At 30.3% G+C, this 25,042-nt stretch overlaps 5 protein-coding genes and 1 non-coding gene across 12 annotated transcripts; 3 read left to right on the plus strand and 3 right to left on the minus strand.

Annotated features, from left to right (window-relative positions):
• The first annotated feature begins 2,928 nt into the window (after nucleotides 1–2,928).
• On the plus strand, nucleotides 2,929–4,619 carry LOC113865207. The gene is made up of 4 exons (XM_027499613.1): nucleotides 2,929–3,590; nucleotides 3,835–3,969; nucleotides 4,057–4,198; nucleotides 4,467–4,619. Exons 1-4 carry the CDS (start codon nucleotides 2,929–2,931, stop codon nucleotides 4,617–4,619), a joined length of 1,092 nt encoding a protein of 363 aa, XP_027355414.1.
• A 4,386-nt stretch (nucleotides 4,620–9,005) lies between these two features.
• LOC113865210 lies at nucleotides 9,006–9,680 on the plus strand. The gene has a single exon (XM_027499616.1). It carries the CDS (start codon nucleotides 9,006–9,008, stop codon nucleotides 9,678–9,680), a length of 675 nt encoding a protein of 224 aa, XP_027355417.1.
• Nucleotides 9,681–9,781: 101 nt separating this feature from the next.
• Nucleotides 9,782–10,270, minus strand: LOC113865212 (serine/threonine-protein phosphatase 7 long form homolog). The gene has a single exon (XM_027499618.1). The coding sequence runs from the start codon at nucleotides 10,268–10,270 to the stop codon at nucleotides 9,782–9,784; it is 489 nt and encodes a 162-aa protein (XP_027355419.1).
• Nucleotides 10,271–12,532: 2,262 nt separating this feature from the next.
• On the minus strand, nucleotides 12,533–12,604 carry TRNAP-CGG. The gene has a single exon. It is a non-coding gene; the product is annotated as a tRNA-Pro (tRNA).
• A 66-nt stretch (nucleotides 12,605–12,670) lies between these two features.
• LOC113864713 lies at nucleotides 12,671–14,675 on the plus strand. Of its 2 annotated transcripts, none has more exons than XM_027498751.1 (3): nucleotides 12,671–13,223; nucleotides 13,744–13,965; nucleotides 14,049–14,675. In XM_027498751.1, the coding sequence occupies exons 1-3, from the start codon at nucleotides 12,720–12,722 to the stop codon at nucleotides 14,115–14,117; spliced, it is 795 nt and encodes a 264-aa protein (XP_027354552.1). In that variant the 5' UTR covers nucleotides 12,671–12,719; the 3' UTR covers nucleotides 14,118–14,675. The 2 variants fall into 2 exon arrangements, with proteins under 2 accessions (XP_027354552.1, XP_027354551.1); XM_027498750.1 differs by having other exon boundaries at nucleotides 13,744–13,971; nucleotides 14,049–14,316.
• A 486-nt stretch (nucleotides 14,676–15,161) lies between these two features.
• LOC113864712 (protein DETOXIFICATION 46, chloroplastic-like) lies at nucleotides 15,162–20,501 on the minus strand. Of its 6 annotated transcripts, XM_027498744.1 has the most exons (15): nucleotides 19,944–20,501; nucleotides 19,722–19,816; nucleotides 19,074–19,182; nucleotides 18,889–18,944; nucleotides 18,528–18,583; nucleotides 17,916–18,054; nucleotides 17,665–17,802; nucleotides 17,521–17,589; nucleotides 17,310–17,420; nucleotides 16,937–17,065; nucleotides 16,045–16,122; nucleotides 15,873–15,959; nucleotides 15,698–15,769; nucleotides 15,551–15,610; nucleotides 15,281–15,459 (listed from the first exon to the last, which is right to left on the minus strand). In XM_027498744.1, the coding sequence occupies exons 1-15, from the start codon at nucleotides 20,377–20,379 to the stop codon at nucleotides 15,364–15,366; spliced, it is 1,731 nt and encodes a 576-aa protein (XP_027354545.1). In that variant the 5' UTR covers nucleotides 20,380–20,501; the 3' UTR covers nucleotides 15,281–15,363. The 6 variants fall into 6 exon arrangements, with proteins under 6 accessions (XP_027354547.1, XP_027354550.1, XP_027354545.1 ...); XM_027498746.1 differs by lacking the exon at nucleotides 15,873–15,959 and having other exon boundaries at nucleotides 15,162–15,459; XM_027498747.1 differs by lacking the exon at nucleotides 15,873–15,959 and having other exon boundaries at nucleotides 15,294–15,459; nucleotides 19,977–20,501.
• Between the last annotated feature and the right edge of the window lie 4,541 nt (nucleotides 20,502–25,042).

A 25,042-nucleotide genomic window follows, 5' to 3' on the forward strand; every position in this document is an offset into this window, starting at 1 on the left:
AATATATATAGTATGACGATATTTTAATATTTAATATTCAGACAGTTATGAATTTAATATTCATACTATTTAATTTTAATATTCAAACAGTAATATTATTAAAAGTTAAATATAATTTTTAGAACAGTAATTAAATATTTAAAATATAATATTCAGTATTATGAACACATTTTAATATTTGTATACTAAATTTTAATTAATATTATAAAATCTTCATTAAATTTATAATTTTGAAGAGAGCAATATTAACATAAGTGTTTAAAATAATTACAAAGATTTAATTTCATTAGGAAAAGAAAGGAAGTATGCAATTTAATATGCAGAAAAATGTTGAACTTTTGTTGTTATAATCATTAAATAAACCTTAATTATTTTAAATATAATAAATATTAAAATATAATATTTTTAAAAATTTATTAAAATATGATTGTAAGGGTGCCGGTGCAGAGATTTATAGATGTAAAGATAAAAAGTTATAAAGTATAAAAAATTGCGGATGGTGATTTTTTTTAAAATTATTAAAAACGGTAAAAAGTCAAAATTCATTGATGACAAATTTTAAAAAATAATAAAATTTTACTTATAATTTTTTAAAATAATTAAAATTTCTAAAAGTATAAAAAAATGTCAGTGATGATTTTGGTTATTTTTGTTTAAATTCTTATTTTTTTTGTAATTTTTTTGAAAACAATATATTTTAATTTTTCTATATATAAAAAAGTCTTAATAAAAATTAAGTGAATTTAATTTTATGATACTAAGTTGAAAATTAATATGAAGTTGTTGTACAACATAACCGTATGACGGTATTCTAATTGAAACTTCTATCTTATTGTACGAAGAATTACAAGAGAACAAATTCGTTTGTAAAAGACAAAAAAAAAAAAGTATAAGGAAATAACATAGATTCATTAAGTGTAACATAAGATAAAAGAATCATAATATTCTCGTAACAAATTTTAAAATTTACATTTTTTTTTATCTCTCCTTGTTATATCACTCAAATTATTATTATTATTTTATTTCTTTAAATGAAAATAAAAATAATATTTTTTTAAAATAAATACTACGACCCTGTTGTCTATCTTCCAATTAAAATCTTTAAAAAATTAGTTAATTTTTTAAATTTTTTTTAAAATTTTATGTTATATATATATATATATATATATTCATAATTCATCATATATTTTATCATATTTTTTAATAAAAATAATCTCTATTTATTTAATCAGTATCATTAATTCATAGATTTGTAAAGTTCTAATTTTTTAATCAGTGACATTAAAAAAATCCTTCTATTAAGAATAATAATTATTTTTAAAATATTTTATTATTTTATACAATTTTTATGTAAATAATATATTACTTTTGTTTCTTCATATTAATTACTTTCTAAAAATTATTTTTTATTTATATATTGTTTTAAAATTTAATCTAAATTGATAGTTATTTTCTCAATTATATTCTTAGAAAAAAAAAAGAGGGAAAAATAATGATACACAAAATATTAAAATATAATATATACTATTTAATAGTATAAAGTTTTATGCAATAAAAAATAGTAAAAAGATTGAAAATTGGGATCTAGAAAGGTGACTCCTCATCAAATCCATGCATTAAATGCTGGCATCTATTTACGTAATCATTACCGCCGATTGAATAATTCAACTTTCTTTCCCTTCTTGTCAATTTAGATATGGATCCAATAGTTCCCTACCCACTGCTCTCTACTCTCTACTCTCAGCACATTTTCTATGTTTCTTAATTCCAATTTTTAATCCTTAATTATTAAATATATTTTAAAAAATTTGAAATATATTAGGCAATTCCTTAGATATTGGGATTTTTTTATTGCGTCAATATATTAATCAGAAAAACTGTTTTATAATATGAAATAATATATGTAATTTAAAAATTTCCCAATATACTACTAGTATTCATGAAAAATTGACAAGCAAAAGTTCCAAAAGTTTGTATACAAAAATACATTAAAATATTATAAGTTTAAAATTTTTGGTTGTTCATACTATATTCAGCATGTGACCATGATTTCCTTAATTTTATATATATTTATTCAATTTTATTATTTTTTAAAATTTCAATTATGATTTTGTTGAGATTAATTTCTAGAGTTAAAATTAAACACTTAAAAATGATAAAAATTTATTAAATAATAACATTTATTACATTAAAGTTACAAAATATGTAATGCATTTTAATAAAAAAATATATTTTTAAGTGCTTAAATTCAATTTTAAAAGTTAAAGATATATTTCAAAATATAAAGTATTCAATAAAATTTGTAATATAATAAAAGTTATTTTTTAATTTTACATAAAATTTATACATTTTTTATAATATATAAATAATTAATATGTTATATTTTATATATTACAAAAATTAATATATAATAAAAAGTTTAAATAATTAATAAATAAAACAATTTACTTTAAACGATTAAAATGAATAAATTTAAAATTGTACATAAAATAGAAATATTAAAAATAAAAATACAATTAAGTAAAAATGAAAATAATAAAGAAATAAGGCTACTAATCAATTATCTACTCGTGATTCTTAATAATTAATTTTCATATTAAAATATAAAGTTGTTTAATATATTATAAAAAAATTAGAAATGATGATAAAAATACATTTCAAAAATTTAATGACATAAAAATTTATTTATTTTTCATTAACATTTTAAAATTGTTATTAATTATGCTTATTATGACGATGATAATAAGCATAAAACAAATAAAAATTATATAGGAAGCAGTAATAAAAAAAAGAGAGGAGCAGTAATGTGATTGATATTCCGCGTCTCTCATTGGGAAAGTGATATAATCATCACCACCGATCAGTGCACAAGTAAACTTGGTTCATTCTTCTCTCTCTTTCACCACACGCACTCTTCCATCTCCAACAATGGTGAATCTCAACCCAGAAGCTCCTGAATTCTGTCCCACCCAACAAAACAAGCTGCAGCTAGTGCAAGTGCAATCACTTTCCTCTCCTAACTTTCCCACTTCCATATTCACCCCTCAACACTATTACTTCATGGTCTCTTCACTTCCCTCCCGAGAACTTCACCCTTTCTATTATCCCTCCTTATCATTTCCTTTACCTTCTTTCATTCACTTTCACGATGCCACCGTTACCCCCCAACAGGAAACACCCGACGCTGAACCAACTCGTTTTCATAGCACAACAGATGAACCTAACCCTCTTGATGCCCATGCAGTGCACCAACATGAGGAGGAAATTGTGGCTGATGCTGAAGCATGTGGTTCAAAAGGGCTTGTACAGAAGCAAGTGTTTAAGGCGTTTATAACTTGTGGAAGAATGGATAGTCACCGTTCAGATGGGTTTAAGCTGAAGGCTTACGCTAGTAGGAGAAGAAAGGTCGAAGAGGCTGGTCAAGTAAAGAAAAGCAGTGGTCATTTAAGGAACAGACATGTTATGAGGCACCCACATGAACAATACTTCAGGGCTTTTCCCAGGAAGAAACGTTGCTGTCCTGTGGTGCCTGTGCGAGTCGATGGAGATGAAACCACTGTTATGATAAAAAACATCCCTAGCAAATACACGTATGTGTCATAGCTTCTAATGCCCCTTCGTTTTCACAGTCCCTCGTTTAGTGGTTTTTTTTTTTTTTCTCTTTTGGGAAATGGGGTTGGAATTTAAAGTTGTGACTGCTTGAAAATATTGAGACTTGGGCATATTAATTACTCTTTTTTGTCAACTTGTTCTATTTTTGGTTACAATCACATATTTATCTGTTACTAGTTAGTTGCACAACAATATTTTAAACTTTTTTTTCCTTATTTGCAGGCGAGATATGCTGGTAGAGTTCTTGGACGACCATTGCATGGTGGTGAATAGAAGAGAGAAAGAAGCTGTCAAAGTGAATGGAGAGGAGCACAATATTTTAGCTTTTGATTTCGTTTATTTACCTATAGATTTCAAGTACCCTACTAATTCCTCATGTTTAGTGTTTTTTTTTTACTTTTTTTTTTTTTGGTTTTCATTGTTGATTATAATGATCGTTTGCAGAAGCGGGTTGAACAAAGGCTACGCTTTTGTAAACTTCACTAAGCCCAAGGCAGCTTGGAAGTTTCTTTTGACAGCCTCCAATATGAAATGGAGCTTGTTCCAGTCCCACAAGATACGTGAAGTGGTTGCCGCACGTCTCCAGGTATGGTCTCGATCTCCTAGAGATAAGATAGACCTAATCATCACTACTTCTACTACTACTATTATTATTATTCATTCTTTGTAGCACTGGTTAAGCAACTGATAATGAAGAAAATATTTATTATACTTTTTGAGCTTCTAATATAATAAATACTTTTTTATTGAAATTAAGCTTCGGTTACAAAATCTGTATTATTATGGCTGTGGTTCTTGTTTGATAGAACTATAGTGGCTGATTTTCTTGTGTTCAATTTTAACATGATATATAGGGGAAGGAGAAACTAGAAAGGCACTTTGAAACTATGAGCTTTCCCTGTGAATCCGAGGATGTTCTGCCTGTGTGCTTTAGCCCACCTCGGGATGGGGTTATCAAGGGAAAGCAAAGGACTATGGGGAAGCTTATCAAGTGCCCAGAAGTTTGAAATGGAAGAGACATGCAAGAGGGTGTGTCATGAGTCACGACAAAGCTTATCCTTAGTCAATTAGAGTTTCATTCCTTTGTATTTGTTATCATCTTTGATATTACATTGGTCTTCTGTCCTAGTGGTAGCAGTAGTGATAGGGTTTTCTACCATTTCATGATATGGTGACTCTCTGTGTACTTTTGAAGAGTTACCATTGTTGTTGTCAAGTTGTGAACTCGGTTACGTACTTTGTGTTATACCATTCCACTAATAGGTTGGGTGGAGCCTGGCCACTTGATCCCATGATCCAGATTGTGTGGTGGGGTCCACCCTTCTTGTGGACACAGGCTCAACTCTCAAGCCTCAATCCAAGTCCCCTTTGGGGATGGTTCAGTTCAGTCTATATATTACTCTCTTTGTGTTTTCTGATACTGATATTTGGAAGTGTAGGCTTGTGGCTTGTACGTTACGAAAGCTTAACTCGGTTTTTAAGTTCTGGGAATAACTTTACATAATATGCTGTGTCGTTTTTATTTCTATTTCAAGTTATGTTCCTATTTGTCCTTGCAAAATATCAAATCCTTGATACTAGTTTGTGATATTTGACATCGTACGTGGAGCCTTGGTCAGCGCCTGAAGACGTTGCATATGCTCCCAAGTCAATGGTCACAATTTCTGGGTGGCTGCTATATATGCTGAATCCTTGTGTTCTTTTAAAGATTGTGCATGTTGGGTCAAAAGATTTTTGCCCTTTTGAAGCATTCGGAAATAGTTGTCAGTCAAAAGGGTGTTTTGTTGTTTCGAAGCTGGACTAAAATGGTGCAAAATTGGTCGGATTCAATCTCTGAACCATGGCCGTTTGAAAAGGGGAGCTTGTTTGTCCTTAATTCTTGGACATGGGAGGGAGGACCCTTCTATGTTTGTGTTAATCTCTAGACTAGGGCGCGTGGGGATGGAACGATCTTGTTACTGGGAATTTCTGTTGGTACGTGAATATTTATTTTATTTGCAACTATAGCAACACGCAACGGTATTTATGGTGGAAATTAAGCTGTTCTTCCTTTTAAGCAGAGAAGGGATGCGCTTTAAATTTTTAGTTTCCAAAATATGGTATGTCGGTCATAAAGTGAAGCTTTTATTAAAAATAATAGACAGCTAAGAAGAGATTATACAGCCGCATCTTACGTTGGTTTGTCACGTTTGAAGATTTGGGGGATTCTAACATCTTTTTGTCTTTTAGTTGAAAACTTGCAAGTGATTGAAAATTCATTTAATTGAATGGTAATGCAGCAGAAATAATTGGTGATATGGGTTGAATTTATCAAATGATACACTGATAGAAATGTTACTCTCATGTCTATTATATATGATAAATTTATCAAAGGAAATGTTAATAAAAATGTTTCACTCCTCTCCTCTAACCCAAATCTTCAAGAACCTTCCAATTAAGAAGAAACCCAACTTAACCCCAATCCTCTTCCTTCATTTTCTCCATAGTTACACTCAAGAGAGACTATCTTCAATGAAAAGTACTAAAATTAAAAGTCTCTTGTCATGCTTGACTTGCTCGTGACTTAACCTTAGCCAATCCGTTCATCACAAAACTTCATCTTGCTTTCGACAATAATAACAAATCTAATTATTACTTGACTCAAATGAAGCTCCAATACAAAGACCTCTCCACACCGGTTTCCTCTGGCACCGGCCAAGGCAACGGTGAGTACTTTTCCTGGGTCAGAGTGGGTTAACCTGCAAAACCCTTCTACATGGTTCTCGACATCGAAAGGGCTCCAATGCAAGTCTTGCTCCGATTGTAATGGAAGGTGCCTTAACCAAGTTTCTTTCAGTGACGTTTCGTTTACCATTGGAGAATATGCAATTGAAACGATGTCATTTCGGTGAATCTGAGTCGAGTCGCAATGGGATGTGGGCATGGCAATGAGTGTTTCTTTGTTGGGGCTTCAGAGCGACATAGAGGTTGGGAGAAAAGAGATGAACAAGATGTTGATAGAAATATTTATTAATTTGCCCTTCATTATTCACTGTTCATTATTCACACTACAACCTCTTATCACTGAAAAATTTTACTGAAAAAATATTAAATTTTAATTATTTATTTACCCAAAATTATATCAATAGTTCCTAATCATCTTCTACACTTTGCTTTAAGCATTACTTTTCTTAATTCTCTTATAAAAATAAAAGGAAGGATACTAGAATCAGTTGTAAGATATAACGAGTTGTTACTGTTTCCGATTTTGGTAAACGTAAATTTATACTACTTCAATAAAAAGTTGAATAAGCTTTAAAGGATTCTTCGAAAGTGGACGTAGAAACCTATATACATGTTTTATATTTTTATTTAATTATGAGGGCTGCTATTTAACACAAAAAGACAAGATATAAACTGTACAAATTTATGAGTTTTTTTTTGTTCTTTAAGGGTTAATTTTAAAACAAAATACTAAAATAGGGTTTCATGTAAACATATTTCCGGTTTAGGGTGGGTGAGTGACGTGGCAAGAGAGTCGTTCATAACAGGGACGACACATATGATGACGTGGCAAATCATGAGAGTGTCGTCCCACCGGTAGCCGACACTCATGACAGTGTCGTCCCATTATTAGACGATATTCATGAGATGTTGACACGTGTCACTTAATAAAGTTGTGGCGTCTATTTTTTTACGATTTTAGTAGTGTCTATAACAGAGACGACTCCAATGCCAGCCCACGATACCCGCTTTTAATGTGACCAGTGGATTAAAAATTTTGATACATTCTTTTACCCAACTTCAAATGTGTATAAATATGGAACTTTCACATTGTAATCGTGTAGGTGAAGAACGAATAGGCTGCTGGAAAAGACATTAACTAGATAGGCTGGAGAAGAAGTTGCAAGAAGAGCAATAATAAGGTTAGATTTTTTTAAGCATTATAAATATATAATTTTGTTTATTGGCTATTAAGAATTTATATTTCGAATAATAATATTTATTTTTATATTTGGATAATATTTAAAGTGTTAATGTTGTAATATAATTTTTTTAAGTGTTAACAAAAATTTAAATATTTGTAATTACAAATAAATTTTTAAATATAATTATATTATATTATAAATTTAGCTTATTTGTAATGCAGGATGAATGAAATTGTTGTTATATTATATTCAAATGGTAGAATATATGAAGGAAATGAGGGTATAATTTTTGAAGGAGAGAAAAAGATTATTAAGATAGAACGTGTCATCACACTTAAGATGTTTAAAAGGAAGATTCACACAAAATTGAAATTGTCTAGTTGTCACGTAATTTCTAGATTAATTTCACGAATTTTAGTTGGGACAAATGATCGATACCATACAACTTTGGATGTATGTGACGATAAAGACATAGATTGCATGATAAGTACGTATCAACAACCACATTATAGGAATGTAGTTGAGATATATGTGGATATTGCGGTCGGTGAAACATCTTCTGCTGTGGCACGTCCGTTAGAAATGAATTTACCACTCTCACTCAATCATGGAAGTGATGATGATTATGATCATTATGCAACAAGAGAAGGTAATATGAAGTTGATGATTTTAAATTTTCAAAATTGATACTGCAAATACTATTAATAATATAAGTTTACAATGTATGATCTACAGATAAAGATAATGAATATGAAGATGAAGAAGATATTTCATTAAATAATTTTTCTGATACTGAGACAGATGATAATTGTGATTCAATGATCATTATGGAGAGTATTGTAAGAGTTAGTTTACTGCAACAACAACATGGAGGTATGATTTTTTTAGAACTTATATTTGTAGTAATGTATAAATTGTTATTCATGATATAAATTTTACGAATGAATTGTTGTAATACAGAAACTACATTGCCCTTTTGGAATATAACCCCACATTACAGTCATATTAATTGGGAACACCCTGATCAAGAATTAGATTTTCTTGGTATGAATGACGCACAATCATGGAAAGAAGGAGATGCATTATATGTAGGACAACTATTTGACACTAAAGAAAATGTAAGAATGGCTATAAAACATTATGCCATGAGGAAACATCAAACTTTTTTGGTGGTCGAGTCAAAAGCAACAACATATGTGGTGAAGTGTGTCAATCACAATAGTGGATGTTCCTAGAGAGTTCAAGCATCTTTGCCAAAAAATGCAGACAAGTGAAAAATTATAAAGTGGGGTGGTGCCCATAAGTGCGTACATGCTACAATATCTCAATACCACCAAAAGTTGGATTCCAAATTTATTTGCTCATGCATTCTTGGTATGTCTAATCTTATATTAATTTTTTTAAAATAGAAAAAATATACTAAATTTCATCCTATTACATGCCAACAAATGTTAAAACTCCCTCATTATATGAGATACATGTATGATGAAAGAAGAACCATCAGTGCCTATTTCGTTAATTCAAGAGAGAATTAGTGATCAATTTGGATATTCAATTTCGTACAAGAAGGCATGGAAAGCAAAACAAAAAGTAATAGTTACTGCATTTGGTGATTGGAACGAATCTTATGCTGCATTACCAAGGTGGCTAGAGTACATGCAATTACATGCTCCTGGATCTGTATACCAAATTGAAACAAATGATTATGTTGAAGGACGTACCGTGGATAATAGATTTCGAGTTTTTTATCTGTTGTATTGGTCGTTCAAACAATGCCATGAAGCTTTCAACTTTTGTAAGCCTATAATACAGGTAGATGAAACATTTTTGTACGGTAAGTACCGACAAACTTTGATAATTGCTATGACTCAAGATGGAAACAATTGTGTGCTTCCGATTTCGTTTGCCATTGTGGAAGGAGAAACCTTATCTAGTCGTGTGTGGACAGGATTATTAGGCTGTAAAAATGGAAACCTATCCCATGCCCACATCATAAGTAGTGAGGTTAATCCTCCAATACCAGAATGCTCAATATTGGTCGACATGCATAACTCTCGATACAGAAATGCCAATGTTGCAGCTCCCCAACTGTACTCTCCTGTGATAGTAAAATCCTCAAGCAATGGAAGGTACCTAACCGGGACCCTACTAGAGGAATGATCAACCAACATGAAGCCACCTATTAACCTCAGAATATAAGTTCTAGCAAAGCGAGTAAGATGAAGTTCACTATGATTATGTATTGCAACATGTGTAAAATGTTAGTCGAACCAACTCAACTTCAAACGGCTCCCCATAAATGCATCATTAGGTGGCCTAATACCAAGCAAATACTCCACAATTTGTGCCTTATTACCTCCTACAGCTGCAATGACGGCCTTTCCATCTATACGAAGCCATATTTGAATAACAATGTCCTGAAGAGTTACAGTACACTCTCCAGGAGGCATCTGAAATGTATGAGTCTCTGGCTTCCATCTTTCTACCAAGGCTGTAATAAAATGTCGGTCAATAGGAAAGCATGCCAACTGAGCTACTCCAGCAAATCCAGCTAAGGTAAGATGAGGAAGTATTTCCATTGAAACCCCTTCCATGCCAGCCAGTATGAAATGACTCCTTCTCACCTTCAGAATTGGGTGGTCACGTCCATCCCAAATATGCTTCGATACATGAACAAACTGATATCTCAATAATGAACCATCCTTCGAATCAGGATTTAAAACCTTACTCTGCGATGAAGATGATGTCATCTGAAATTAAATTTATCAACTTAAACTTAAATTATGTACGTTCAAATTAATAAATACCAAATTCTATTCATTTTATCATTTTATTATTCATTATTAGTACATCAATTTTATTACAATTATTTAACTCTAACAAATTGTACCTATTTTTTAATTAACGTTAAAAATTATTTCATTTACTTATTATAGTATTTATTTTTATTAACAATTTAACAACTAATATATATTATTTTACAATTATATTATGTAGCAATAAATATTATTACATGCACTTAATTAAATATTATATATAATTTTTTTTACTTTAAATTATAAACAAAGTGTACTTTCATGCACTAACTTCACTTCGTATATCAAATTTTACAATTACAAAAAATAAACAAATACATAATTTTATAACAGCTACATTTTTTTTCTGTAATTCTTCATATTAAATCATAAAATCATTATTCTTTTAATTTCATTAAAGTGTTCCCTCACAATAGTTAAAGTTTACTCCTATTTAAAGTTTAATAATTACAATGGATATATATGTAAAAAAAAATATTTATTTTATCTTCTAAAAATTCTTATGTTAAAGGTTGGCAAAAAAATAACATTCAAAAATGTTTTATTTATAAAATCCTTTCAGCTAAATAAGATAAATTATATAACATTTGTAAAAGATAATAATTACTTATTTTTTAGCAAATTAATTACTATATTCTTACTTAAAGTAAAACTTTTACTTATGTTATGTTAATTTTTATAATATCATTATTTTTTAATTTATTATATTTATTCAATAATTATTTTGTTTCTTAAATCATAATTTTTTTAAATATGTAATGTTTTAAATAAATTTGATGACATAATTATTTTATTTTATTGCTAACTTTTTTATGAATATAATATTTAAATTATATTTATAATTATTTTCTTTTCATATTTTATCTATTCTATAATATAATTGTATATGTTCTTTTAATAAAAATATTGTATTTACTATATTTAATATTTTTTATTTCACTCATATTTTTATATATCAATCTACTATCAAAATATGAAAATTTATTATCTCTTCTACATTAATTATTTAATATTTTTACTGCATTCTATACATAATTTTTCATTATCATGTTTTTTATTTTTTTTAAACTATATATTTATATATATTATTCTTTCCTCTTAATTTGTCAAATTATTACAATATAATTTTTTTAAATAATTAATACATATTATGGATTACTATAATTTTTATTGATTACATTTTTAAACAACTAATTATAAATTAAATTATATCTATTATATAATTTCTAATACAATTTATCTAAAATTTTATTTGTTACAAAATAAATTAATTATTTTATCAAATATTTAAAAATTAAAATTAATTTGTGCACCTCCGCAGCTTTGATTACTTGCACCACAATCTCAATATTACATACATGTAATTTCATATTTAAAAAGTTAAATATATTCAAAATATTTATCTCATTACCTTTTAATAATTTTCGGTTCGAAAATCTTAATACAACAAGCCAACAAAATACTATTCAAATGCTGTATTTTTTTCCTGCAATACAAACCTCTCTGCAACCAAAATGCAAATCGCGAAACGGAGAAGATAAAGGGGAAAGGGAAGAAGTCTGCACCCAAATGGTCAAACTTTGCTGCCACGTGGCCCAATGAACGGAGTGTCGTCCCTAATGCAAACAACTCTCTTAAATCGTCCCTGACCCCATCGACACTGAAGTTGGCTCTAACATAGATGACTCTCTACGATTTATACACGTAGCTTCATTCTTTACCCCGTCGATTCATTTTTAATTTTTTTAATTTTTTTTCTGTGTATTTGGTACAATACGTGTATCGGCTGTTAGTTAGACAATTTTACTTTTTGATGTCGTCCCTGGTCTGGACGATTCTCTTGCCATGTCACTCCCAATCATAGACTAGGAATATATTTACATGAAACTCTATTTTAATAATTTTTTTAAAAATTAACCCTAAAAGGACAAAAAAAAAAAGCCCAAATTTATGCTTATTGATTTAATTGGTTAAATATTAAGTTAAAGTTAAACTATAATTTGAGAAATTGACAAAAAATTTTGCCAACGTCCACGAATAAGGTTTTTTGTACTATTAAATAATTTTCTTATAAACTCCTAAATTAAACATAAAGTAACTAAGTGCATTAAATAACACTCCAATAAACATTTACAGTGATTATTAGATGATAGGACTCAAGGTGAAAAATTGTTAGAATTAAGGACTAGGTGTTAGGGGGTGTTGCGAGAATCGAACTCGCGACCTCTCGCACCCGAAGCGAGAATCATACCACTAGACCAAACACCCTCACCATTCCTGGTCCTTGAGAGTTTTAATTAACAACAACTTGTGATCTTTGTGCTATGCCCAATCTAAATTATCTAATAATAGACACTACGCCCGAGAGTTAATCCAAACAGAAATGGCGGCAGTAGCGGCAGCATCCTATCACTTAATGCATCTTCTTCGTTCACAACCACTGTCAACATCACCATCTTCTTTCATTTCTTTTCTCAAACCCCTCCTTGTTTCCTCTCCCAATGCCCTATCCACGCGCCTTCAACACATCAATCTTCCACCACTCAGAAAAACCCTCGTTCCCTCTCTCTTCTCTACCTCCTCTTCTTCCCTGTCTGTTTCTCAAGATGTGGAAGAAACAGAGACTGAAGACGAGGAATTGGAAACGGAAAGAGGTGATTTTGAAGATACCCAATTGGGTTCATCTTCGTCGCCGTTGGAGAGGAAGAGGGAGGAGAGACTCAACTTAAAGCTGCCGAGTCTCACTGTGAAAGAAAGGAAAGAGCTTGCATCTTATGCTCACAGTTTGGGGAAAAAGCTCAAGACCCAGTTGGTGGGAAAATCTGGCGTTACCTCCAATCTTGCCACCTCTTTCATCGAAACCCTAGAAGCCAACGAGCTTCTCAAGGTATCAATCAATTCCCTGAATTTATTGTGTTTGATAAATTATGCTAATACATGCACAAAGGAAATCGTTTCCCAGTTTTTTCTTGCGAGTTGTAACCCTTTTTTGGCTATTGTTTTCATAGTTTGCTATTGTTCCAATTCATACAGTTTATTTCTCTTGGATTGCTTGTTTAATTTCGTACGCTGCTTCTAAATGTAGTTTTCTCGTGTTTAACTGCCACTTTACGTGCTTTTAAGTTGCTGTTTTGGACGGTTGGACTTTTGGGCCAGGTGATGGTAGTAGTTGTTGTGTTGTTCTTGCTATAAGTTGTTTATTACACCTTTGGTAATTTTGAACAGCTTTCCTTTAGGCTCTGAATATTATTTGAATGGTTTTTCATAAACTTCGCAGTGTTGTACTAAATTGGTCCATAGATACTCCGGGTGTCTTTTAGCTAGAGTATTCACTTAAGTGGGCTGGTGTAGATTGCGGATGATAATTCTTAGCGCTCACTAACTTGCAGTATGAATGGTATCTACAGATTAAAATACATCGCAGCTGTCCGGGTGTGTTAGATGATGTGGTGAAGCAGTTGGAAGAAGCAACAGGATCTGTGGCTGTTGGTCAGATTGGTCGAACTCTGATTATATACAGGCCTAGTATCTCCAAATTGAAGGCAGAAGAAAAGAAGAAACAAGTTCGTAAACTTATTCTGAGAAAAGAACTCCTGAGAAAACAATTAAAACCAAGACCGGTAAAAAAGGTAAAGGTTGTGGCTTTATTTTGTTGTGCATAAACTACTGTTTTCTCTTGCTCTGTTTCCCTAATATCCTCGTGGAACTGCAGAGTGAGGAACAAGTACCCAAATTGTCACGGCGCGGTTCATCATGGAAAGCGAGAAACAGTAGGTCATAAACACGATATATTTTTGTCGAGGTTTGACCATGTGCTTGGCCTGAACTAGCTTGAGGTTTTGCATGCATCAATACCAGCGCTCAAGGTAGTGGACATTTTATTGGCAGGGGAAAACTCAGTTTAAGCACGTTTGTATCAAAGAGTGCTTGCACACGTGAAAGAATCTGCATGTAATTGGAGCTGGAGAAAATTGCAAATCTTGAACTGAGTTTAGTTAGGCTTGATGAAGGACCAAAGCAGCCGGTTCTATTGCTATTAACGCATTGTATTTGCAGTGACTAAAATCTGAAATCTTAATTTATTACATTTTTTTCAGCTTAATTGTGCTAGCCTCTTCGATTAGCGAAGAATTATGATTTTAGAGCTTTTAATTTTCATCATGGAAAAATCTTGGTTAGAAACGGACTGAGGTCTTTCTGTGTCTAGGCACATGAGATATCTCGTACAATAAGGAAAAGATAAAATAATTCTTGATTGGCATGCTGCAACTAATGTAATTGCATTTTTGTGTAGTTCACAAGCATTCAATAGTAAAACAAAGGAGGAATGTTGTGGCAGTAACTTGCACTGTGTCGCATGATAATGCAGATGTAATGTAATCTCTGTTAAATAGAAATCTATGCGTACTTAAAAAATTAATTAACACATTTAGCGTTTTTTATTATTTTTTTATAGAATGTGTTAAAAAAATATTATTTCTAAATATTTAAAATCAATACCAAAATTGATTTTACGATACTAATCCTGCGAATGCTAGATGACAATCTTCTATTCTTGTAATGTTTCATAAATTACTTCAAAAGCTAAAAACAAATGAGTAAATTACAGGACTAATAATAAACTATAAAATTATTTTGTTCGAAAAACTCATTAAATGGTTCAAGATTAAGTGAGCATCTTGTAAAGACAAATCTCGTAATAAAATAAAAATATAATTTTTTTAACTAATATATCCGAGAACGGGTCTATATTTTTAATAAACAAGATTAAGAAAATACTGCTTATTATTTTTTATAAAAAACTGTAAAGGGTAATAAAATATTAAAAAATGTTAACCTCAATCTTTAAAATTGAATTTAAGTAACTAATAATGGTAAAAAGTTATTAAAAAAATATTTATTACACTTTTATAACTTTAATATAATAAGTATTTTTTCTAATAATTTTTTTTACTTTAAAATATTTAAAGCTCAACTTTATAAGACTGAGTTTAACTAATCCTTCAGTATAAAGCCGAGATCATAAACTAGGCAGTCCTCAACTTTTGCACTTTGTACTGATCAGCCGTGTGTAAAACGCCCTTGGGAGAAAGAAGGCGCTGAAGGGCCATCGAAAACCGAGCCTAACAAGTAATAACCATAAAAGTATTGCAGATCGGAACACTTAATGAACTAATACTTTAACTTAAGACAGGATTTACATCTTATTCTTACCCATTGAAATATTGCCAGGGAAAACCAACCGCCTAGCAAACCGTATCTGCTACTCAAGATCTGCCATCTCGAAGAAATAGGTGTTTCAAGCAAAACTGGTCAAGCAATATTACTATGTACGCCAGGAGTTCAAGGAAAGATCGTTACCCATAATACTAGTGAACCCACACAAAAACATCCACTCATTGACAAACTTGCAAATCTCAGATCCCGTCCAGCCTGCATAGGTAAAGATACGTCAAAGTCATGTGACACGTGAATATCTCTATTTTAAATTAATAATACCATAAAGCAAGTTGGACTTTTGGGGATAAAACTAAACTGTTATGAAATTAATTAATGTTCGAACAACAAAAGTTCGTTGAGCTAGAGCAAGTTTAATGAAACACACGACTGAGAAGGGAAGGTCCTACAGCAAATTTAACGAAGTTGAGCTTGTGAGAAGCAATAGTAGTTATGCTTACTGTTCTAAGTAGAAAATGAAATGAGCATACCAGCAATGTTCCCTCAAGGCTGTGAGTAGGGGGTGTTACAGCCAGCGCAATAAAGTACGGAATCAGCACCCTATGCATCTGCATGGTTACAGATACAATAGTTGGCGGTTATGTATTGTAAAATTTCCAAAATATTATTAATTAGTAAATTTTTTTTTTCCATTTGTTATCTCCATTGCTTATTGGTTGTTCTGACAACCAGTTTGTTTCACCCTCTTTAACCGGTAGCCAGCCTAACTAGCTTGAGCTTCTTTGTACAAAAAATGTGAAACTTCCCGCGCAATTTAGAATTCAAATGATGCCCCCGCCTTCATGACAAGGCTGCTTGCCACTAAGCGACTGCCACTTGCAGTTGTTTATTTCACAAATTGTTTATAACACTACATTTTAAATTATATTTAAGTTAATATTTACTTATTTAACTAATAGTATTTATGTAACTTAAATTTATCTGTTAATTCATCTCTTCCTATTAATTTTTAACAATGCAAGACAAACAATATGTTCTTTTATGTTATTTTTTAAAAATATAATCAAATTTAATATCTCAGTTTTATCTTTAGTTACTACTTTGTGTGTATTGTGTGTGTGTATGATCAACATATGTTAGACACACAATATGTTCTTTTATGGTAGACCACAGTTAAACCCAGCAACATGAGCCAATGTCCATTACTTTTATGAATGGTCCGTTATGAAATATTATGATGCAGATTGTGATTTTAAATGATACTCGAAGGGAGCAAAATAAACCAGGGGAAAGGAAGTGATTTAACTTGTAAAATTGATTGATAATGCTGGCACATGTTTTGAAACAGTTGCAAAGGATTAAAAATGAAAGACGACAGCAGCACAAAAATGTAATCTGAAGTTTAAAAACTAAAGAACTGACCTCCTGGATGACCATTCGATCAGGTGTAAAAATGTAGGGAAATAACCAAGGAACTGATGTTCCAACAATCCCTAACAATAATCCAAGTATAGCTCCGATTATCACAAGAGACCTTAGAAGTAATCGGGCCTGTTGATATTATGAAAACTCAAAATAGGATTGATAATTGAATATCCTTTAATAAAACAAAATTGATCAGTAAAGATAACACAGATTATTAATTTATAAAACTACCCTTCCCAACCAATAAAAATATCCTCATAAATCACGAATGTCAACTAGAAACAAGACAGATCAGAGACACCAGCAAGCACGGGAGAGATTTTTAGACATCAGAGTATGAATTGTGACATAATAAATGAGAAGCACTAACCTTTGACAAACTACGATTTGCTCCATATATCAATCCAGGCATAAATGACTGTGCAGTTTGGGAAAGAGGTTCACCCCATACTGTACACATGCAATAGGTTTGGACCATGACCTGAAGTAAGAGTTAACTTATCACTGGCTTGATTTTGCACAAAATTGCAGATAGCAGGCAAAGGAATAGTCACAAAACAGGAGACAGAAATAAAACTAACTTGATGAGCAGCCATTGTATGTGTACCCATTGCTGTTGCAAAATATATAAGTAGTGCGTAGAAACCCACCTAAACATCAGAACTTCATATTACATTAAAGAGTTATACTACTTCAGACAAAGCTACATATGTAGTATAGACAACCTTCGTCATCAATGTCAGAAATACAGGAGCAGCAAGCCCCATTATTGTCAGAAGTTCCTTCCCTGAAGGAATGGTGAAGGCAAATGCATTGTATCCCTTCATGTTTAGAGTTTGAATCATCATGTAAGCAGAAAAGACCTAGAAGCAGCAAGGGAAGAGAAAAACAGTATATAATGAGCTCAGTACTTTGAGAATAGCTAGAATATACAGATATATATTAATTATGGTGCACAAGAGTTAGTTCAGCATACTTGTGCAGTCAATGTAGCAAATGCAGCCCCTGCAATTCCATAGTCTAAATAGGTGCACAAAAGTATACAACCAACACAATTTATGACACTAGCAGCAGCCAAAGCCTTCAAGGGTCCCCAAGAATCTTTCATTCCAAGACTGTAGAATGTGATTACCAGGATAATGAATTAAATAAGCCAATGCTGATCATGTATTTTTAAATCAGATGAAGTAAACATTGAGACTTGTTATCATAATAAGATCTCTTAAGTGTATGAGCAACTTAAAAAAGGTGGTTGACTTGACACAGTTTCTTTTAGAAGTAAAATCAGAAAGAGTAATACATGCTTTTGTTTAAAATATATGAAACAGACAAGATATTGTCCACATATAGAGGTAAAATAACCTGCTGTCTTAGAAATATAAAGGCAAGGGAATTTTACCCGAGTTTTTCCAACAAAATATCAAGACAAAGTCTAGCATTATATTGAACAGTATTTCAACATAATTGATATCAATTGCAACTTGAAATAGAATTTCAAGACTCAAGTGAAGTGTCTCAGATTTGCATTAAAATTTCCAACCTCACAATTCAGGGAATCAGATGTTAGAAATAAATAGCATATTTGCACCTTGCACTCTGGGCAACCCATCCAACAAGTAAAGCAGGCCATGCCAAGCCTCGAATCTAACAAACAAACAAAAAATGTGTAACTGAAAAGTCACCGCAGTAAATTAAGCAAAAGAGAACACCATACTAATTATTTTAAAAAATAAATAATCAAGAAACATAAAGCGGAGTTATATACAAGATTCTATCGCTTGGTGAAATTTTTTTTGTTATAATTCCTTCAGCTACAACTACAAGAAAATGAACATCAATGCAGGCATAAATTACTTCTCTCCATAAAATGTTATGTAAATTAATGAATTTATAGAACAAGACGACAGTCTTTGTTTAAATATAATGATAAAAACCACATAGAAACAAACCTGAACATAAGAGGTAGCTGCAGGTACTACATGTACATTCTTTGGCCCCACAAAAGCTGAAAAGGCATAAGTAGCAAATTCATCAGTTAGGGGATTGGTTATGCTACCTTCTCAGCACTAGTGAATTCTTATTATCCAAAATGTTCAGAAGAGCACAAATGGCTAAAACACTCCATTTTCAATACCAGTTAGTATTGCAGCGCCAAATAGCCTTGTGAACAACAGCATCCCAAAGCCACATGCTAACCCAATAAAAAGCAAAACAGATATGTGATGCTGTACTTCTTCTCTGTCCTACACAAACTCGTGCAAAAGCAGTATGAGTCCCGAAAGTGCACATGGTAGATATGTAGATTGAAGTTGACATGATAATGTAGATTTAGCCAAATAAAATAATAATAGATAAAGCAGTGATCATCAGATTACCCCATATTTAAATACTGCAACAAAGATGGTTAATCTGTAAATATAACGTTTTTATTGGAATGACATATATCAACCAATCCGCCTGGCAATTACTGCTAATAAATGCGATTATTAGGAGTTGTCTTCATGCATGTTATGAATAGGATAAACCATGTCATAAGATTCACAAAGAAAATTGCAAACCATTGAGCACCAGCCTAGCTTGTGGCACATCTTAGTAACTTCACTCATTATACTTAAGAACACCAATGGTGTCAATACTTAAGATGACATGCAGCTTATTTTGCATCCCATCACACATTGTCTACTAGCCAAACCCTTTTGTCAAGTTTACAAATATGGATGCATCAATGATTATAAAATTGTCATAATATTTTTTTTTTCAAAAAAAAAATAAAAATCCTAACCTGTTTAGCGAGGGCAGTAGCAACCATATTTGAAGTAGCAATTGATAGAAACATGAACACGTAGCTCATGTAATCACAAACAACAGTAGCAGGACCTGCTCATAGGTAATTAAATTAAAATAAAACGACTATGTTATTTTCAATTATTAGAAGCAAATCTAATAATGTAAGCTATACAGCGTATCTTCAATCCAAGAGACAGTTAATCAGGGCAAATACTACCTAATGCAGCAAGCTCAAGTGAACTTCTCTGACCAATAATTGCAGTGTCGATGAGACTCATTAGCGGTCCACAAATCCAAAGTCCGGTAGCTGGCCCTGTAAACATTACTATTTCTTTTACCTGACTCCATATACCTTGGTTTGCTAGTTCCTTTTTCTCACCCTGCCTCACTATTTCATCCTCCTTTTCTTCTTCAGAAACGTCACTGATTTGGCTTTCGCCTTCGCCGGTGTGTTCTTGACTTCGAAATGCGCAAGCGGTTACGAAGCCAGCGCGGCGAAATGCGGAGACAGAGGCTGAGAGGCATGAATTCGGAGGAAGAGAAGGTGCAAATAAACGAAGAGGAAGGCAATGGTTTGAAGTTGGTATGAGATTAGGGTTTTGGTGGAGAGAGGAGGGAAATGAGCGAGGTAGCGATGAGAGTTTGCATGCCATTTTGATTCTCTTGCTGTGGTTTGGTGGAGGGAAAGCGAAGCCCAAAAATCCCTCCCACCAAACGAAAGGCACACGATGGTGAACCAATCCAACTTTTTGGTCCGAGAATCCTCCATCTCAAAGTCACGTTCCCCCGTTGATTAGTGGATGAGTTTAATTCATTCAACTTCTCCACGGAGGTAAAACATTTTTTAGTATTTACAATATGAGTTATTTCGATATATTGTCCGTATGAGTACTTTTTTATATAATTAATTCATTATTATAATTATTTTAATGCATGTATGTGAACAAATAATAAAGTTTTAATGAATAATATTTTTTATTAAAATTATAATCATTAATAATATTAATACATTCAATCTTAAACTGCTATATAATTTTTAATAAAAATTTGTTATATATAATATTTTATTATTAAAATTTATACATTTTAATACCATCAATTCATTAAATTTTGTAAATTTTAATAAAATATATTATATATAAAGTTTTATTAATGTATAATAATGTTCTTAAAAAAAATCAAATTAATTATTATTTTTTAACATGTATATTTAATAATATACAATAAAAAATAATAAATATTATTATAATAATAATATTTAATATTATTATATAATTTTTAATACATTCTAATAATATATCTTAGTTACAACTAAGACACATGTTTAAGAACATGTTTATTTTTTAATTATTTTTAATTTTTAAAAATAAATTATAATATAAATTTGTATTCTAATTTATCTTAAAAAATTGAAATTAATTTTTAAAAGAAAAATTAAACATACTTTAAATGTTTTACTTTGGTGATTCTAAAAAAATAAAATAAATAAATAATAACATTATTTTTGTCAACATATGTTTTATTAATAATAATTTTTTTTAATGTGCATATAAATTTTAGAGTTTTGTTAACTTTCAAAAGTTGAATTTAAGTATCTATAAATAGAAAAATTTGTTTAAAAAAATACACAGTTATTATATTAAAGTTATAAAAATACAATAAATACTTTTTTTTAATAAAATTTTACTACTCTCTTCAATTTTTTTATAAGAAATAAAAGACTATATTACCAAAACAAAAAAAAATAATTAAATCAGTTATATTTTTTATGAATATAAATTTTATTTCAAAAATACCTATAACATTAAATAGTATAGTTAGTAATTTATATATTTAATGATACTAATAAAAAAATAAAAAAAATTTAACAATTAATGCACATTAAATTTATCATTTGTTTCTTATAATAAGAATTATAAAAATAATTCATTTTATTTCTTATAAAAAAGACTTAAAAAAAAGTATTATTAGCTGCTTGTGCTCGGCGGCCCTTACTCTCTATTTAGCCTAGTGTCACATTCCCTTATTACGAAGGTATTACACGCATAACTAAGTTGTATGTGGTACATTATATTATATCGGCCTTAATCCTTCTTGTATACTGCTCTTTTTGTTACTGTATTTAGTATCGCAGGTATCACGATACAATTCTACTGAAATGTAACGATTCAGCAATAGAACAATACAAATCATATGGCGTATCATTTTTTGTTGGAAATTGCTGTCGGAATTGCATGAATCTTACGATTTGATCCTGAATCGCAATTTTTGAGGGCGCACTACAATTTAGCCGTGAACCAGGTTGCGCGCTAGTTGAGTTGGGTTAACGCAACTCGACTCCCTAAAAACCTTTTTTTTTGTGAAAATTATTATTTTCACTTAAAAATGGCTATCCAAAATTCACCCTATCAGACCTACCTCCTATTTTATTGTGAAAGAGATCATTTTTTCTTTATTCTTGCGCGTTGTGCCCCTACTCTCCACTCTTCTCTTATTTTATTGCTTTTCACTTCATATTTTTTTGTGGTTCCTTCATTTATTTTTGGTGATCCCTCAAGTTTTTTTTTCATTCATTCCCACACTCTGCCTACTTCTCTTCAATATTTTCTATTTTATATTTGTCTTCTTCTAATTTTTTTTCTTTATTGTTTGTTGTTGGAAGAGTTAATGGTCCTATTTTATATTTGTCTTCTCCTATTTTATAAGAATGATTTATGTAGTTACAATTTTTTTAGTATCATTGTGACTGATCAGCTTTGAATATTTGTACTATGTTTCATTTTATTAATTATACAATAAAAGATTTGATTATAAAATGTAAATATATAAATGTGTTTAATTTTTATTATAATTTTAATAATAATCATGAATCAAAATGATTCGAATCTCAATTTAATTATCATGCTTTTTGTTAAAATGCAATGGGAAGAAGAGAAATTTATTTTGAATTGGGATCCTCTCGTTGTAACTTTTATTACAGAGGGGTGTAGTTTTAAATTTAACTGTTGAAATATATTATTTAATAAATTTTAATATTATAATAATATAATTTTAATGAATGAGATCTCATGTAATAAAAATGTCGCTGCAAAATATTCATTCATTGAATCATTCCGTACACTTAACACTAAACTAAGCAGTCCTTAACTTTTAATTTGCTTATACTATCCTCTTCTGAGTATGAAACGCCATTAGGAGAGAGAAGGCGGAGAAGGGCCGCTGAAAACCGAGCCATTGAAAAAAACAATGTCATAATTTTATTTTATTTTTTGAAAAAAGTTTGCACTTTAATGTAAGTTCTAGCATCAAAATGAACTGGGTGTTACACGAATATAGTATAGGTCAAGCTACATTACTATGTAAGCTAGAAGAACAAGAAAAAAAGTTGTTACCAATAACACTAGCGCACCGTCCAGAAAAAACAGCATCCACTTGTTGACAAACTAATATATTTTAGCTTGCTAACAAATATTACATCCACCTACCAGATGAAAGAGTTTACAGTAAATATTGGAATTTTAACTCTTAAATTCTAACAAAAACACAATTACATGGATTTATCATAAAATTTGTTATATTTATGGAAACAAAAATTATATTTAAACCAATAATATTTGTTGCCTCAAATCTTCGTTATTTAGTAGGCATGTGTTTTTTTTTTTTTCCGCTTCAAGCTAAAAATATTATTTCATTATGAGATGAGTTAAGATGTAAAACCATTACTGAACCTCCATTCTTTAGCAAACATCTTGAACTTTTCAAAAGAATTATTGGTCTTTGATACTCAGGTGTATACTAAAAATGTACGTCAAGCACCAATAGTACAACTTATACAAATCCAACCCAATAAAACAACTAACACATGAAAACTACTAAAATAACTAGTGTGTAATATTCTAACTAGAACAAACCAGCCATGTTCCCTCGAGGCTGCGAGTAAGGAGAGTCACAGACAACGCTACAAATAATGGAATTAGTGTCCTATGTATCTGCATGATCCAAATTATATAGAAGCTATTTTTCAGATTAGGCCTAAATTTCACTATTATTTTGAATTTATAAAAATATTTACATTTTCATATGAATATCATTCATCTACTAGTTGTGATCAAGAGTGTTAATAAGGAATCAATAGATACTTTCAGATATATTACTCAAAATAATCAACATAATACGCCTAGTCAATTAGAATTGGAAAAATTTTGTTCATGTTGTTACAAACTCAAGATTCATGCAAAAATCAAGAAATAGAAAAAATTGATAGCTTATGTATTACATTTTTTACTAAGAAATATAACGTAATAAAATAATCTTTATATATTTATATAATTTTTAATTAAATTATATACACATATCATTATAAAAAAAGAAACTCAGAATAAAAAGAAAAAAAATATTTTCTTAAGAATTGTGATTTTTGGAATAGGAATAAACAAATTACAGATAAATCTAAAAGACGCACAATATGGACAAAGGAAACTGAAAATTTATAAGCTAAAGGTTTAAGAAGCAACAACAAACATTGTTAATGACCATTTGATCCGGCAAAAAAAATGAAGAAGAATAACTATTTATGGTAAAATTTTCTAAATTCAACAACAATGTGAAATTAAATTACAAACCCTCTTAACAAATCATTTGTAGTGTGTTTTTATTAAAAGTAAACTAATAACGTTGCAAATAAATTGTCAAATAAAAAACAAAAACAAAATAAGAATAATTGGAGAGAAATACAATAAAAGATTAACAGTATAGAATAATTGTAAAAATGATAAAGATTATAAAAATAAATAAATTAAAAATACATTGCAATTGAAAATAAATGTATAACTTTCAATAAGATAGAATATTATTGATGTCTTATTTTAGGTCTAATGTATATAAAATGTTGAAAAAGTTAAAATATTAACGTAAGCGTTTAAGTACAACTTTCAATAAGATAGAATATTATTGATCTCTTTTTTTGGGTCTAATATGTATAAAACGTTGACAATGATTGAAATATTAACGCAAGCGATTAAGTACAACTTTCAATAAGATAGAATATTGTTAATCTCTTTTTTCAGATATAATATATATAAAACGTTGATAATGATTGAAATATTAACATAAGCTTTAAGTACAACTTCAATAAGATAAAATATTGTTGATCTCTTTTTTTAGGTTTAGGGTTTAATATGTATAAAACGTTGATAATGATTGAAATATTAACGTAGGCGTTTAAGTAAAAAAAGTCATAATTACTGAACTACATTTTGAAATCTTATTTATAAATAAATACAATATAACTGTCTACATATTTATGTTACATATCTT

Source organism: Abrus precatorius, unplaced genomic scaffold (genome assembly GCF_003935025.1).
Source record: "Abrus precatorius isolate BTA unplaced genomic scaffold, Abrus_2018 Scaffold4, whole genome shotgun sequence".
NCBI classification, from domain to species: Eukaryota; Viridiplantae; Streptophyta; class Magnoliopsida; order Fabales; family Fabaceae; genus Abrus; species Abrus precatorius.